This window comes from Larimichthys crocea, chromosome VII, assembly GCF_000972845.2.
Source record: "Larimichthys crocea isolate SSNF chromosome VII, L_crocea_2.0, whole genome shotgun sequence".
NCBI classification, from domain to species: Eukaryota; Metazoa; Chordata; class Actinopteri; family Sciaenidae; genus Larimichthys; species Larimichthys crocea.
In genome coordinates this window covers 27,302,266-27,319,272 of record NC_040017.1, presented here as the reverse complement: position 1 = coordinate 27,319,272, position 17,007 = coordinate 27,302,266, and the positions used below count along the sequence as shown (strand labels likewise).

At 43.1% G+C, this 17,007-nt stretch overlaps 1 protein-coding gene across 7 annotated transcripts in view; it reads right to left on the bottom strand.

Moving 5' to 3' along the window:
• Positions 1-2,025: 2,025 nt before the first annotated feature.
• slc8a2b (solute carrier family 8 member 2b) overlaps positions 2,026-17,007 on the bottom strand; it is a 117,909-nt gene continuing 102,927 nt past the window's right edge. For all 7 annotated transcript variants that reach the window (XM_019265565.2, XM_027280171.1, XM_019265567.2 and 4 more), the window contains 6 exons: positions 14,924-15,027; positions 14,307-14,324; positions 11,354-11,478; positions 9,546-9,645; positions 7,349-7,624; positions 2,026-6,741 (listed from right to left, as the gene is read on the bottom strand). In XM_019265565.2, the coding sequence (XP_019121110.1) occupies positions 6,365-6,741; positions 7,349-7,624; positions 9,546-9,645; positions 11,354-11,478; positions 14,307-14,324; positions 14,924-15,027 (1,000 nt within the window). In that variant the 3' untranslated portion in view covers positions 2,026-6,364. The remainder of the gene's footprint in view (positions 6,742-7,348; positions 7,625-9,545; positions 9,646-11,353; positions 11,479-14,306; positions 14,325-14,923; positions 15,028-17,007) is intronic.

The window sequence follows — 17,007 nt, the reverse complement described above, 5'->3', positions numbered from 1 at the left end:
TGTATTAATGTACCATTTATTATCAAAACATATGAATCCCTGCCGCCAAAGAAAGTAGAAACCCAAAAGAATTACCATATTTTATTTTTTATACTGTAAATATACAGTGACCAAACTGAAGTAATCAGTGAGCACTGGAGGGCAGTAAACACTCATTAGTATGAATACATAATCAGTTGTCTCAGTATGAATACCTGTGTGTTTGGTGAAACTTTCTAAAGAACAAACAGTCTATATACCATTAGTTATAATGTCTTGTTCACAGCAGCTAAACTCTGGATGTCTGTATGATCCATTCTCTGACAGTTAAACTAACAATCCCACACCTTCACTACCTGAACTTATTTGTGACTGTGTCACAGTTACACATAACTCACTCCTTAATTGTTTGAATTGTGTTGATCCAGAGCATTGATATCTGCAGATGGTTTGATTCATGGGGGGTATGTTTGGTTTGTTTATACCAGGTAGTAAATGTTCAGTGATGTCCCTTGGCTGTAACTTGGGATGTTGCACATTAGTCTATCAACAGTCTGTGCAGTGTGCAGAAGCAGTGACACACAGAATTCATCTGATGTGTCCACAAAACAGCGGGAGAAAAAACGTCTCTCTGCTTTACTGAATGTTTCTGCAGAACCTTTTTCTCCTTTTAATTCGTATCCATCCCAAACCAAAAGCAACCTGAACTGTGTGTTATAAAAATTAGGATTGTACTGGGCTGCAGATGTTTTAACTCTTATAGGGAGTGTGTGTGTATTTTGTCTTTTGCATATCTCGTGTACTTCCCTTATCTAGCATGTGTTTGCTGAAGCTGGCAGGGAAAGGTAATTAAAAAAGGTTCAAGGACAAGAGAGACAGATTTCGGGAAGTGTCATTTTGGACAAGAAACATAATGCTCATTACTATGGGGAAAACCAAAAAAGGAAATTGTTAGTGGGAAGATGTCCGAGACAGCCCATTTTGAGAATGAATTGTGTAAGAACCATCTGACAGAGCTCCTCAGGGAGCCTTTTCTCTGTAACCATCTTGTGTGTTGCACTGTTAAACGCTCCTTCTTGTACAAGAATATTAAATTCAACTTAAACTTTGATACTTTGAATCCAGTCCTCCTTATTCAAAGGTTCTTCTTAAAAAAAAATCTCGTAACAGTGTGCTGCATAGTTTCATTGCAGTTCCTTTAATGTTTGCTGTGCCTGATTCTGCTTTGCTCTGATATCATCGTGTATAATAATAACATTAGGTTGTAAAGCACTTCTTTAAAGCATCATTTGAAATGTTAGTGATGCACCTGCAGCATGGAGCACGATGACTCACTGAAATATATCTAATGTGACTGATACTAGGCAGTCAATATTACAGTATTAATAACTGTGATGCATCCACATAATAAAGCAACTCTTCTGGACTCTTATGCTTCTATTTTAAGCCAATCATTTGATGGGTTAAACTTTATTATCACATTATGATGCTGCTTGCCAAGGCCTTCTTTCACGCTGAGGGCTTGTAGTGTATTTGTGTTGATCTGTTGTTTGCTGGACAGCATAAACATGAATTTACAGAAGGATTAGGAGATCAAATTGTGCTGAAAGTAATAAAGCTGAAGTTGTGTGTAAATGTTTGCACTTGTTGGCAGCCGACACTAAGAGCTTACTGTTGTGAGCTGCAGGGATGCACGGTCATCTCGAAATGTGTTGATTTAGTGCAGCTCAGTGCTCACATTTGAGCAGCTGAAACCAGAGAATAAACAATTATTATTTTTTTATAAATATATTTTTTGGCCTTTTTTTATTGGATAGAGACAGAATGACATGCAGCAAAGGACTGAGCCTTTGTACAGTACATGGGGTGGATGCTCTACCAACTGAGCTTACCGACACCCAGAATTATATAATATTTAAATTTATTGGAGTGTTTAATTTTTCCTGCGCCGTGCACACACAGGTTATCCTGCAACACGTCTCACAGTCTGTCCATGTTGGATGTGACTGCTCATGCAGAGCAGAAATAAAGACTCGGACACGTTACGCCTTGAAAATAAATAAACTATATTCCAATAAGGTCAACATCACTTGATTAAAGACCTTCATTTTCTTTCGGTAACACATTACACCTCATGCCGTTTTCTCAAAAACAAGTTGTCATTTTTTTTTTTCCAAAGAATTTTTTTTCCACATTTCATAAAAAAACTTAAATATCATCTTCAGTTAATAATTTATTACAGTATTGAATAAATGTATATGTCTATCACAAGATATTGTAGTAACTCAGTCATTATTTCCTTACAAAGGTTCAGGCAGAGAGAGAAATTTTCATCATCATCATCACAGGAAAAAACTTCACAGAGAGACACATTGAAGAGCAAGACCTGGGAGGGAGCGATGGGGGAGGAAGAGGAAGAGGAAGAGGGGGAACACTTACACAGACAGAGAAATATCGTACACCAACAAACAAAAAGATGACCTGGGATGTTGCTCGTTGCAGACATAACCTCAAACACAACAGAGCACGCTTTCTTTTCACAGCTTCTAAAGGGAACACAAACAAGCAGAGGACACTGAATCTGTAAATGCTGTGTGTGTGTGTGTGTGTGTGTGTGTGTGTGTCAGTATATCTGTATCGTGGTTGTGTGTGTGTGTGTGTGTGTGTGTGTGTGTGTGTGTGCGCCACTTGCTTATTCACAAAGAGCCTCTGGTGTTTGGGATTCAAACTGTGGGTGATCAACCCAATAAAATATGCCGATAGGCGTCCATCACAGTAGACCATGCTGCTAACACGTGTACACGGGGAGTCATCATGCATCTGCAGAGGAACACGGAGGGGAAGCAAACACAGACGCACACTGAGGGAGGAGTGGGTGAGGAGGAGGGGAGGCTGGATGGGGAGGGAGGGGGAGGGGGAGGCATCACATCTAGCTACAGAACAGCAAAGGCCGAAGCCAGACCAGACAGTTAGTACAGAAGTTCATGGAAACATTGAACATTGTCCGGACATTGTAGACAGTTCTGTTTTTGGGTGCTGAGCCACATCTGGATCACATCTGCTGCTGGGACAACGCTGGGCACGCCGGGTACGGGATCCATACCCGCTGGTGTTGATCATCTTTTACCCAGTCATAGATTACACATACAAGTGTGTGCGTGTGTGTGTGTATGTGTGTGTGTGTGATGTGTAATCTTGGTCCCACCTGGTGGTTTAGTGAGTAGACTACACTGACCACCTTTAACATCCACAAAGAGTCTCTCTTCAGTTCACAACAACCCAGAGACTGACAATTATACTGGCAATGTTCCACACTGTTTCTCCATGTAAACATGCTACTTACACTCAAAAACTCCTCCTTCAAGAGAACCCAATGAAGAAATGTACGTTGGCAGAAGGTTACAACAAACACTGGAGCAGAAAAATATGTGAACTGACCTCTCGTCAAAGCTGCTAACGAAATAAGATGATTTCTTCCTTCTATATTGCACAATGAAACCACATTTCTTGAACTAAACTCCCACCTGCTCGCCTCAAGGACCTGCGGCACAGCTTATCCATAGATAAATAATCTTCTTGTAAATAAATAAATATCTAAATAAATCATCTTATGATAAGAAATGTACATAAGTAACGTAGACACAAGTCAGCGGACGACAGTAAATTAGATGTTTAGATGTTTCGCTTATGATACACTGTTTGAGCAGTTCAAAGGGGAGCTTCCTCGCTGTGGAAAATATCAAAATCCACTAAATTCAGTAATGATGTCATCTACACTACCAGCTGTATATACTGATACTACTCTAAACATCGTTTAGAAGTACAAAAAAAATCTACCTCGGCTACATCTGCAAGGAAAAGATACAAAATTGGTTTTAGAAAGTTTACAAAGGAGAGTTAGTTCAGGGTAAACTAATCGAATCTTTCTGATATCATAAAAACAGTTTCCACTTGTATAGCACTTATCGTTTGTGGGTGAAATGTTTGTGATGCACCTGCAGAAATATATTTAATGTGACTGATATCAGGCAGTGAGTATTACAGTTTTAATAACTGTGATGCGTCAACATGATAAATCGACTCTTCTGGACTCTAACGTTAACGTCATTATCACTTTGTTGTTTGCTGTGACGTCTTGTCACACCGGCTTCTCAGTTTCATGCGTCTCAGTGTTGACAGTAATAAAGCTGAGATGTCGGTGTGTAAATGTCACCATGGATCAGAGACAGTCTGCAGACAGCACGGTGTTTGTCACCGGTTTGCAGCTCTCGAGTGTTTAGCAGCCGGTAGCTTGTGAACGTTTGTTCCTCTGCCATGCAATACTGAGCAACACACACATGCCTTTAAAGGCCAGTGTTTCTAATGCGTTTTCCACTGAAAACAGCCTACGCTAATGTACTATGACTATAGAAACTATCTGATTTAAACCTAGAGTGACACTGCTGCTCTCCTATAGAGTTTCTGTGGTCCTGTCAGCTGTCAGACTGTAAACAAAGACCGTAGTTAGTTCTTTTAAACAAAGTGCAGACTTTCCATTTAAATGGGAAGTTATTTTTTAGCATGTCTGGTACTTCTATTGTGCTCTGAGCACTGATGGACAAATTACAACGATCCCTTGATGTGGTGAGTTCACCTGGATGATCTTCATGAGCTGCACGCCAACAGTCGACCAAAGAAAAAACAGACACATGAAATAAAGTGCAGCCTGGACAGTTTGTACAGCTGAGAGCTTGAATACTAGATTTCCACATGATAGTTATCCATAAGGCATTGCATGGGTGTAATGTTGAAGCATCAGTGTGGTGTAGACGAGCATCCTGCGTCCTAATTAACATGTAGATTAGGATCCAAATCTAATCAATATGCTGCAGACTGTAATCTTAATTTACCGGCTACAGAGGCTTCACTCCTGAAAGTAAACTAACACTGTAAAGTCTTGTTCGACCATCCATGCAAGTTTGTGTCACCATGCTGCTGTCACTAACGGATTAGCCTGTCAGGACACATGCCACAGTGACGGGTTAGTCTGTCACCACCCTCGCTGACACCGTGATGACTGACTGTGTCTGCACTCAGGTCAGTTACAGTCTGTTTTTAAGTTTTGGTCTTTCTGAGGAGTAAAAAAAAAAGTCCTTTTTGTTCCTCTCAGACCAAAACACCTCTCCTCCTCCTCCTCCATCCTCCTCCTCCTCCACCTTCCTGTCTGCCTGCCTGCACACACAGCTTTATACAGGAAGATGTGACATCACTGAGCAGACGCACAAATGCAGGGATGTCATTTACAGATGCATTTCCCTTTTCACGTAGTATACATGTGATTTATGTGAAGATGCTCCATATCTGGTTATACATGCAAAAAAATAATAAAACCCCGTCGCTGTCAGAGGGGCCGTGGTTGCCATGGACACCATCCATGTGTAAAGACACATGTATGATGTTTTTTTTTGTTTGTTTGTTTGTTTTTTACTTCACCTGCTTCTCCTTCATTTGTTTGGTCGCTCAGATTTTAGGTTCCAGTCTGTGCATGAATTCTTAAAAACCTGTTTCGCTGTAATTTGACTTCCTATATTCAGGGATCATTGTTTCAATCCTCTCTGACCTCTTCAGTCGTAGGCGTCACCGTCTGCCTACTGAAAACACGACACTCTATGTACACGTTACTATTTACAGCGCGTGTGGAGAACCGCCTTCTGTGCAGTGTGTTAGACAAGCGTCACCACTTTATGAGAACCTCCTGTAGTAAACAAACTTTATGTTATTGTTATTGTAAACATTCCACTCGTTTTTTTCACACAGCACTCCACCTCTTCAGTGGAGACACATGAAGCTGACACCACCTCTTCAGTGGAGACACATGAAGCTGACACCACCTCTTCAGTGGAGACACATGAAGCTGTATGTTGGTGATATAGAAGAGACTCGGATGGATACATTTTGTCCGGCGTGCACGCACACGTCCTCTTCTCTGTCAGTGGATCTGATCTTACAGGACAACTTCTCCAACCTGCTTAGAAAATCAACTTGACCCGACCCTCTAACACTTTACAATCACCTCCGTCCTCTCTCCGCTCACTTCGCTGCTTTAACCTTTAATATTCACATTCCTCGCCCCTCACAAACACTTCCTCTCGCTGTTTTATCATGCCTGTAACTGTGCGTGTGTTATGATTTGTTTACACATGCCAACATATAATGTGTGTGTGTGTGTGTGTGTGTGTGTGTGTTTTAGCATCCCTGCATCAGAGACCAGGACACCTCCAGGCTGCTTTTTAAACAGATGAATCTTGTTTCATGTCGGACTGTGGACTGTATGGACTTTGTGTTAAAGTATATGTGTGTGTGTGTTGCAGTGCAATATTCTTCCAGAACTTTCTCCATCTCCTTTTTAAAAGCCGTTGATGTGGCAGTAGGCCTCCAGGCTGGAGAAGAGGATGTAGAGGAACCACAGACCCAGGAACAGCAGGGTGGTGAGGAGGCGGGACACCCTCGGGCCGCCGAGCTCTCCGCCGATGGAGGGCCGGCGTCTGAACAGGAGCACGCCCATGGAGATGAAAGCGAAGATGGTGAAGAGTGTGACGGAGAAGGCCAGCGACCCTGGGTCCACCTTGAACTCCTTCCCTTTAATTTTCCAGTAGATGGCGGCCACCGACCACGCCACGCCGATCCCCAGGAACACGTTAACAGCGTTGCTACCGGTGACATTACCAACCGAGGCATCAGCATGCTGGTCCTGTATGGCGGCCACTTTGCTAGCAAAGGTGTCTGTGATGAGAGAACAAATCATGAACATTCACACAAACAGAGGTAGCTGCACTGAAACCTCCTGTTTGACGTTTGAAACAACATTTCACTACAAAGTGACCCAACATGGCCACAGAGAGACACGAAAGTAACAAAGGGAGAGATAACAACTACAAGGCCACCCAAAATGAGCACAGAGTGACACATAAAAGTAACAAAAGGAGACCAAAGAGCAGCACACAGAGACACAAAGAGAGATAAAATAACTTCAGTGAGACCTAAACGATTCTTTCACTCTGGGTGTGCTCCTGTTAGGGCGGGGTGAGGAGGAGACACACACACTCAAAGAGTTTCTACAGAAACACAAACATCTTAAAAGACTTTAGACCAGTTCTCACTTTCTTGACGAGGAAAACTTTGAGAAACTGGCTGAACAAGAGCAGGGGTCTAAATGTGCATACTGGGCAGGGTCACTCTTACATGTGAACCAACAACTCCCAACTGGGTCAATGAGGTGTTGTTCTCCAGAAGATATCAGGGTGTGGTCTTTCTCACATGAATATTTATTCTTTTATAGGCTTAACTTAAAGTTCTGCTAATACTGTTTGATATATTGATATTTTCTCACCTGGAATAGAAGTTCCCAAAGCCACAAACACCACGGCGGTCACGGTGTCCCGGAGCCCGACGGTGCAGCCGAAGTGTGACGCCAAATCTCCGATGACGGCGGTGAGGAGGCCGATGACGCTGATGGAGACTAAGAAGCAGGCCCAACCGTTCCAGTACTCTGTGGGCGGGACGCAGGCGAACAGAACCTTCCAGAAGACGGTGAGGAAATGCATGACGTAGTCGTAACAAGATGGAAGGCGCTCCTCGCGACCCTCCTCATCGTCATCTCCATCACCTGAGGGGAGGAAACCAGGAGGAACATGAGGCACCTCACAGAGACGATGACACAGATGCGTTCATCTGTCTGTTCCTCCCTTCAGGCACATTACATTCATTGATCTGATCCTTTCATCCAAAGTGACTTACAATAAGTGCATTCAACCACGTGGATAGAACCCAACAACTGCAAGAATCAGCAAACCATCAAACATGCTTCAAGTGGTACATTTAGAACGAGAGGAGAAGAAGAGATGTTCAGGTGCACTGATAGAAGAAGTCACATTTGGGGAGATTTTTCCACCGTTGTGGAGCCAGGCCACCAAATCAGTCATGATGTTGTTGAGCTGAGCCTCTCCAGTAGTGATGGAGCAGAGGAAGAGGGCTGCAGTGTGAACAGGCAGCGCTCGGTGTGGAGGAGTCTGAGCTGCTGCACACCAAAGTGTTGGTGAGGTTTGGACCTCTTCAGACTGTTTTCTCTTCTCCATGCAGCTTGAAAGCTGCTGGTGAAGCTGTGTCTGGACCTTTCACCTGGTGACTTCTCTTTGGATTTACTTCCACAGTAGACATCACAGTGTCTGCAGTGAAGTGTTACTTCCACTAGAGGGTGGCCTTGAATTACAAATCCTACACCCACCAACCGTTCATGGCCGATGAAATACACAGATTCATGTGTTTGAACTTTAATCTTCTCTAACACTGGACTTAACATATTTGATATTTCCTGATTTTGTGATTTAATGAGATCCCTGAATTGATTTAGCTCCATAAGCAGAGCAGTTTGTAAAGCTGAGTTAAGTCTGTTTCTACTGTTAAAGAGCTTCATTAACTCACAAGACACCAAGTTAAACCAAACTCAGTTGGTTTGTTTCCCTTCAGAAAGTCATAATCTGTGACAGCTCTCTGGAAGTAGGTTTGTAGCACTGGCAGTCCCATTATTTCACTCTTGTACTATCTGTAGATCCACTTAGGCTGCACACAGCCGCCACAAGCTTTGCCTCGTGTTTCCTCCAGAAACATTTCAGGTAATTAGAGAGTGAACACACACACACACACACACACACACACACACACACACACACACACACACACACACACACACACACACACACAGGCTCCTCTGGCTGTTTAATTACAGGCGACTGCGACTTCTCGGAGAAAAATCACATCCAAGAGAGTTACTATAAACTGCTATTTGTCTGAATTAACATTTATTTATATTTTGCATCGTATATTTCTTCCACCGTTTGAATTTATCAGGCTGGCAAACATTTAGTATTTTAATTGGGACTTTCTGTGTGAACACCAGAGAGATCTGGTTCAGTACTGGTCTAGACATGAGGTGGGCAGCAGTAAGGAATGCTAAAAAACTTCCATTAGTAGAACATAAAGTTTATACTGCAGGAAGACACGAAACAGACAAAGGGCACAGAAACGTTTAGTTAGCAGTAGTTATTGTTCTTTATCAGTGAAGACAACGAGGCCACGACCTCGAAATACAACACAACACAAACATCCTGAAGAGCTCAAAGCACCCTCCAAGAACATCAGTAGTTTCCCTACCACACTACACTATGATGCAGTATCAGCAGCAAAGTGGACGCTGTAAGTCCAGAAACGGAGGGAAACCCAACTCTAAACCCAACTGGTCACAGCAGATGTTTGGCCACCATGATCCGGGTTCTGCTCGAGGTTCTGCTTGAGGTTTTTCCTCTCCACTGTTGCTTGTAGCTTGCTCATGGTGGGAATTGTTTGGTCTCTGTATGCAATGTCATAAAGAGTGCAGTGTGAACCTGCTCTATGTGGAGAGTGTGGTGACATATCTGTTTATTAAACTTGCAGCTGGTTTACCGGATGATGAAACTTTTACAGACGGAGATGCTGAACGATGAACTTCAGGTGACCACACACACACACACACACACACACACACAGCTCACCTGCACTGACGGTGACTGCCTCCACAAACTGTTCCCTCCAGGAGTGTGTGCCGATCACCAGCGCCAAGTTGGTCTTCTTAATGAGCTTGTCAACGGTACTCTGCCAATCAGAAGCACAACACACTTCATTAGCAACCAATTACAGCCGAGGACAGGTGACACAGCCACTGGGCGGGGCCACAGAGGGGAGAGACATCGTTAGTGAAAACTCATTTGAACTGCAGGGTCAGTGACTTCTTTTAAACATTCTCAAACTTTTAAAAAGGCTTTTGATTAAAGCTACTTTTTATATTATTGATGTTGTACTTTTAATTGTCTGATTTTATTTGCTTCACTGCAGACCTGAAATGTTTTAATCCTGATCCAACATGTAAATAAAGTTTATTATCATATTATTATTATAATTTAAACCAAACCAACCTCCATTCAACAACTAAAGGAAAACTTTGCATGTTTTGTGTCTTTAAAATACAAAGACACACACACACACACACACACACACACACACACACACATCATCAGTTCTCTCCTTTGATTTGTGCACGTATTGATCTACATCTGACTGCCAATCACACTGCACTGCATTATTCCCTGAGCTGGATCACTGACCACAAATCAAAACAGACAGAACCAATTATCTGTCCAGCAGGGGTCCACCGGCTTCAGAACCAAATGGTGGAAGAGAATATTGAATTTTCGTGGACTTTGTTTTTAGTGTTGATCGAACACCGGCCGCTCATTTATCTGTTTGTGTTGATGTTTGCTTCTTTGTGTTCTCTCCTGTAATTAATTCAGTCTGTGGTTTTTAATTGGCTGGAAGTGAGAGGAGTGTTTGATTTATTTGTTTGAACTTTTCCATTTCTGAGCATTTTTATGTTCATTAATTTGTATGTTATTTAGGGAACGTGTACAACAACACACTGGAACTTTAATTAAAGCCTGCGACCAGATTTCACTGCGTATTGTGACAAAAGATGAACGCTGCTCTTATTTTTGGAATATTTCTGAACCTTGTGAAACACCCACTGCTTCATTAACATGCAGTGCTGATGTTGATGTTCAAATCATTTATGCTGTGCATTTCACACAGACTGGGAGCTGAAAACGATGCAGTACTTCTCTCTGTGCTTGATACAGAAATATTTAAAAACTGAGAATCCATTGTTTGAATTTTTAAGAGCTCTTAAAAAAGATGAGCTGTTTAACATCTCATCATGTTTTTATTGCTTGCAGTGGCAGCTGTGTTGGTGGCTGCTGTTATTTGCTTAAAATACACCTGAACTCGATGCACACTTTAAATATTTGGATTGCTCGCAGGCCACTTCCTCCAATTTTGCTCTTGGTGCACAGGGGAAGGCTGCAAAGCAAACACTGTGCATGCCAAGAGAGTTTGAATCCTGCACGCCTCGAGCTAGCTGCTGTATCCAGGGTGACTTTAGCTTTTTAAATAATTTAAACTCATATTAGAGCTGCTGGCTAAGAGGGTTAGGACCCGGGTTGTCTAATGTCAGATAGAGTGTGAAGGTGGGTTATATAACATGTCCATGCCCTAACTCTGTCTGCAGAGCCACATTCCTGCTCTGGCTTTAGAAAGTTCAAATATCACTTGGACAGACATTTTGGATGTTCACAGCTCTTTGCCTGCAGCTCTTTCTGTTTTATTATTTTTAATTACAATAAAATGATCTGGCTGCATAATAAACTTTAAAGGCTGCTGAGGGCTGCAATCTACCACACCCTGCACTCTGCACTGCAGTCTGCAGAGGGCGCTGTTCATCCAGAGGGAGATACACGGATTAATGAAGCACCTTGAACTCATACGACTCCTCGATGACCACCTCCAGGCGGCTGTGCTCTCCCAGGATGGGCTTCCCCATCTCAGCTATCCGCCGGGCCTCCTCCTCCTCGGCACTCATCTGCCCCTCTGCTCCCTCTGTGGGCGGAAAGGGAGGAAGGAGGAAGGGAGGGAAGGAAATAATAAGGACACCAGCAGAGAGTGTGGACTGAATGTCACAGATATTTCCATTTCTACCTCTATCAATAATAGATTATGACTCAGCATTTTGCATTTAGAGCTGCATCAACACACGAGTGTGTGTGTGCGTGCATGTGTGTTCTTGCACAGCGTGGGAGATGGATATGAGAAGATGACAGATGGATGGTGTGTGTGTGTGTGTGTGTGTGTATGTGTGTGTGCTTGTGTGTGAGGAACAACAACAGTGACACAGAAAGATGAGAGAGGTGGATCATCAGAGAGGAACGAGAAGAGCAGGGGAGGAAACTTTCTTCCAAACTGTGAACATGTAACTGACGACCAGAAACACAAAAACATGCATGTCACACGGTCCGTGGTGGGACTGTGTCTCAGTTTGTCACACAGATTTCATTCGTACGTCTGTTCTTGCACGGTGTTACTTTGGGTCTGCACCAGGAGTCAAAGAACAAAACGATGACCCTCCATCCAGCTTGAATTCAGACCTAAACACTGCTTATCACTGCGTTTTCTATCAAACATCAAACACTGAAGACAGCATGTGCTTGAAATGAAGTCTGTTGAGCTGATTAGATGACGAACACTGCGAGAGGCCTTTTCTTATTCCCTCCATCTGCTCAGGAGTGCGAGAATAGAAAAATAACGAGACCCGGAGACGTGGAGAGAGAGTGTGAAGAGCAGACACAGATTATAGAAGGCCCGTGTCTAATTATGAAAGGACTGTAGGAGCATATGGCAGCCGCCCCTGCAGTATTCACGGACACTACTTCAATCTGTCATTAACACACAACCACACTGAAAAGAGTCCTAAGAGTCACAGTTCCTCCAATGACCACTCAAGGCTGGCTACAGAACAAAAAGCCCCAAAGCAACATTACATAGAAATAGTGTTTGTTGTGTAGTTTAATCCCACTGTGCTAAACATGGACAGCTGTTTACTCTTGTCCGGCGGCTTCTCGCTCACTCACTCCTTTTCTCTTCTCAGCTTCCTCCGTCAACGTCCTCTTCACTCTGTTCTCCATTGCCCAGCTCCGGTTCTGGCATGACACTGACTCTGCTCTGCTCTTCCCTGTAGTCCACAACGCCTGTGGTCCAAGACAGCCCGGCTAACAAACTGAGCTAACAGCAGCTACAGCTGGCAGCAGTTTACTTCACTGTCCGTCAGGAAACTCTGTAACTCTCAGCTCAGACTTCACTATTCGCTCTCCATTTTGGATGAAATCCAAGAACAATCTCCATCTGAACAAACACATTTAATCTCTGTTACCTCACACATACACACACACACACACACACACACACACACACACACACATAAAAACAATATAATAATATAATATACGAGCAAAGCGCACACAGTGTGGAGCGCTGACTCATTTCTGAGCGTTTACTTCTAAACGGTTCTGCTGTGATCCAAATGTAAACAGACAAATACCCATCGCTCCCCCAGAGCGGGGCTAGAGAAGAGATGCCAGGCCATTACAATGCAGATTAAACAAAGTCCTGAGCTGAGCAGAAACCTGAGTCGGAGAAACGACTGTGGCAGCGCTTCAAATGGAAATAAATTACTTTTTTATGCTCAAACTTTGCTGCATCAGTTAAAGTGATGTGGAATGAATATCTCTGACAGTAATGAGTGTCTATTTATGATGATATTAGATAAGAATTGAAGCTTTTTAACACTTATCTTTCACATGAATGTTTTTTAGTTCACGTGACAAATCTGTTGTTATTAGTGATCATAAGGAGGTCCCGAAGCCCAGGTTAAGAAGAAATGAATTATGAATGAGTAAACTCATTAAAGTGAAAATAATTACAGGCTGGAAACTGATGAACCCACAGAAAAAACTGTGGCAAACAGAACAGCAGGGCAGCGATAAGCCGGTATAAAGATGTTTTCTTTCAGTAAGTTGTGCCAGTTAAGAGCCGACGTGCTGTGTGGAGCAGCACTTTTGAAAAATTTTCCTGACAAGAGGGCAAATCAACAGGAAGCCAGCAGAGCAAACAGAGCGGCTGAGCGCTGAGTCAGGCTCAATTTATTATTCTCTTTGGTGTTTAGATGAGGATCAACCTGCTGCAGATATTTCAGGCTGATCGCCTTCCTGCTCACGTTAACCTTGTCAGCAGATGAACAGAAAATGAAATGCAAACTGTCTTCTCCTCTGTCATTATGTCCACAGAGGCTGCCGAGCCTGCTTACATTCCCCTGCTTACCCAGCTCCTGTTCTGGCACGACACCGGCTCTGCTCCCTGTTTGCAAACCTCCTCACATGTGGTACAAACACTAACACTCTGTCTGAGCTCACAGACAACAGACTGAGCTAACATGAGCTAACAGCAGCTACAGCTGTCAGCAGTTTACTTCACTGTCCATCATAAACTCTGTAAATCACAGAGAGTTGAGGCGGAGCAGCCGGAGGACATCAGAGGGAAAACCAGAAAACATTTCCTCCATAAAATATGATCCAGTTTCACCAGAATCAGTGAAATAGTTGCTGCTGTGTGACTTAGTGCCGTAAAGCGTTACGTACTTCTCCCGACCCGGAGCCCAAAGTTACATAGTGTGAGAACAGACGTACGAATGACAGAGACACCGTTCAGCTGATCACAGGTCAGTGTGGGTCAACAGGAGGTAAACTCTGTTAGTTTATGACAGAAATGTTGCTTTAAATAATATTATCTGAACAATTAGTTTGTTAGTTTCAGCCTGAATCATCAGGTGGATAAATCAGGTGGATAAATCAGGTGGATAAATCAGGTGGTCTTACCTTGGTTGAGCAGCAGAGCTGTGACGAGGACAGGAGAGAGAAGAAGTATAAGTATAGAGTACATGATATGTATAATAATAAAAGCACGCATTCATCATTCGATCAGATGAAACAAACACAGTCACAGATAGAAGCTGCTGTGAACTTCACTGTCTTGGATTAATCTTTCAAACTTGATGACACGCTGTGACGGCTGAAATTCAAATAAAACCTCCTCTGTGTGTTTCTTTCTCTTCGCTCATCACAAAGGGCGACTCAGCGGTTGTGCTGTTGTCATGACAGTTAATGGATGAATCGATGGGTGCAGAACAAAAACAAAACAGACCGAACAAAAGACAGAAGAAGCACAGAAACAGAACACACTAAACAAACAGCACACAAATATGAAAGTAGTTTGAGTATGAGTAGTTTGAAATATAGAAGATGAATCGTCGCCACCTACTGTGTTGGAGTTTGAACTACAAAGTTAGAACTGATTTAAGAGGCGCTGGATTATTTCAGATAATTTACGATGTTATGATCATGTGTATTATAAACATGATATCGATATTTTATTTTTAAATGTCACGATTATCGTCAGTGTCTGTACATAATGACACCACGACGTGTTTACATACCTGAGATTCCTCTCTTCAGCCAGCGAGGCTCCTCCAGCACAATGTAGAAGTTTTCATGTTTTTCATATTCTTCATCATCGATTATCCTCACCTGGAACGTCTGACTGCTCACACACACACACACACACACACACACACACACACACACATACACACACAGAAAAAGACACAAACACAGTCAGTCGTGTTTCAGATTTCAGTAAACAAACACAATTTCATCTTTGGGAAACATTCATACACACAATACGTACACATTGTATATGCACTGCACAGGATGCATGAACTTTACACACACACACACACACGCACACGTATGCACACACACACGCACACGTATGCACACACACACTCCTACACAGTCAGTGACAGACACACAGATGCAATAAAGCGTCTCATACATAAGTAATGGAGTGCTCGCTGGGCCTTCGCCACAGGTCATCCATGTTATCGATGTGCTGGTCTTGCAAACCTCAAAGCCCATGAACATGTATTAACACACACACACACACACACACACACACACACATACACGCACACAGTGTGTAGCAGCACACATGGTGGTCTGCCCCCTGTTGACTCTGATCAGGATCAGCTGCTGCGTAAATCAGAGCTGATGAAGCCGGATGCAGAGGGAGGACAGAGGATCGATAGGTCGGTCAGAAGCTGCGTGGTACAGCTCGAGGTCGGAGAAAAAAAGTTCATCAGAAGAAGAAGAAGAAGAAAATGTGAGAGAAAACTATGAGAGGACAGAGTTAGTGATTTAGAGTCATGTTTGTGTCCAGGTGATGAATATTCTGTAGCTGTTAATGTTGAAAAATCTTGATTATAGCTACTTTAAATCTAAGAAAACGTTGATGATGATGTACGCTGTGTGTGCAGGATCTTTAAGAAGAAGAATGAGAAAAGATGTTTGATATTAGAGGAGAGGACGATGACAGGACCTGTTAGTGTCTCTGAAGGCCGCCGGATGAAACGTCGCTATGGAAACCAACTCATAGTGAAAATCAGTCATGAGAGGGGGAGAGAAAGATGGATAGAAGAAGAAAATGAAAGATGAGGATAAATGTATGGAGAGGACGAAAGGAGAGAAGTGAAGGGAGGATTGAAAAGGTGGTTAAGGAAGGGAGGAAGAAAATGTCCAGCATCCTGATCCTGACAAATCCATTTTCTAACGATGACAGCGTGGCGTGAAGGCTGAAGGACAGAGACAGATGTGGGCAACTAGTCCAGTTCCCAGCAGAGGTCTTTACTATGATTCTATATGACATGTTTGGAGCAAAAACTGCTCTCCTGATAGGGCACACTGAGGTCTGAGTCTCCTCACAAGACAAAGACAGAGAGGTAAGGCTGCAGAGGCATGAAGTCGTGTGGAACTGCAGCCACAGCAGCTTTCAGAGCGAAAGTTTCTGGAGGCCTGTCAGTAATCAGCAGTGGAACTGAAGCTGAAGGAGGCCACGAGGGGCAGAAAGAAGACGCTTGTGGTGAAAAAGACGACAACATTGTCAATCCAGCAGCAGAAATGTTCCAGGTATTTGGTTTGAGGCTTTGGGCATGTCGAGTGCGCGATCATTACCCACAATCTGGAACAAAATCCCCATTAACAGCAGAGCCATGGTGGTGCTGAGACTGAGAAAAATGTGATAGAAAGTTTTCCATCATCACAGAAACACACTTGAGGTCCATCCAGTCCACCATCAGCCATCACTCGGCCTGTCTCATCTCCTTCAGGTCTCTGTCACTCAGTGAACCTGCCAGTTTGCATCAGTGTCGAGCTGCTAGGATCAGCATCACATGAGAAACAGTCTGTTTGTCACAAACACACAAACACAACCAACCACAAAGATCTCAACCATTCGAATTCATCTGGCATATTCTAGCCAAGTGAAGTCAATGTGAAGTGCCATAAACTGCAGTTTACAGCCTGGTACAAAAAACAGTTTTGGTCTCTGTAGCTAATTTCAGGATTAAGAGCGTGGATGCTTTGATTGACAGGTGGGTCAATTCTCTCATTAAGACTGAGAAAAATAATCAACATAAAGAAATAAATCTCGTTGTATACTCTTCTCTCTCTTCCTCATTTCAGA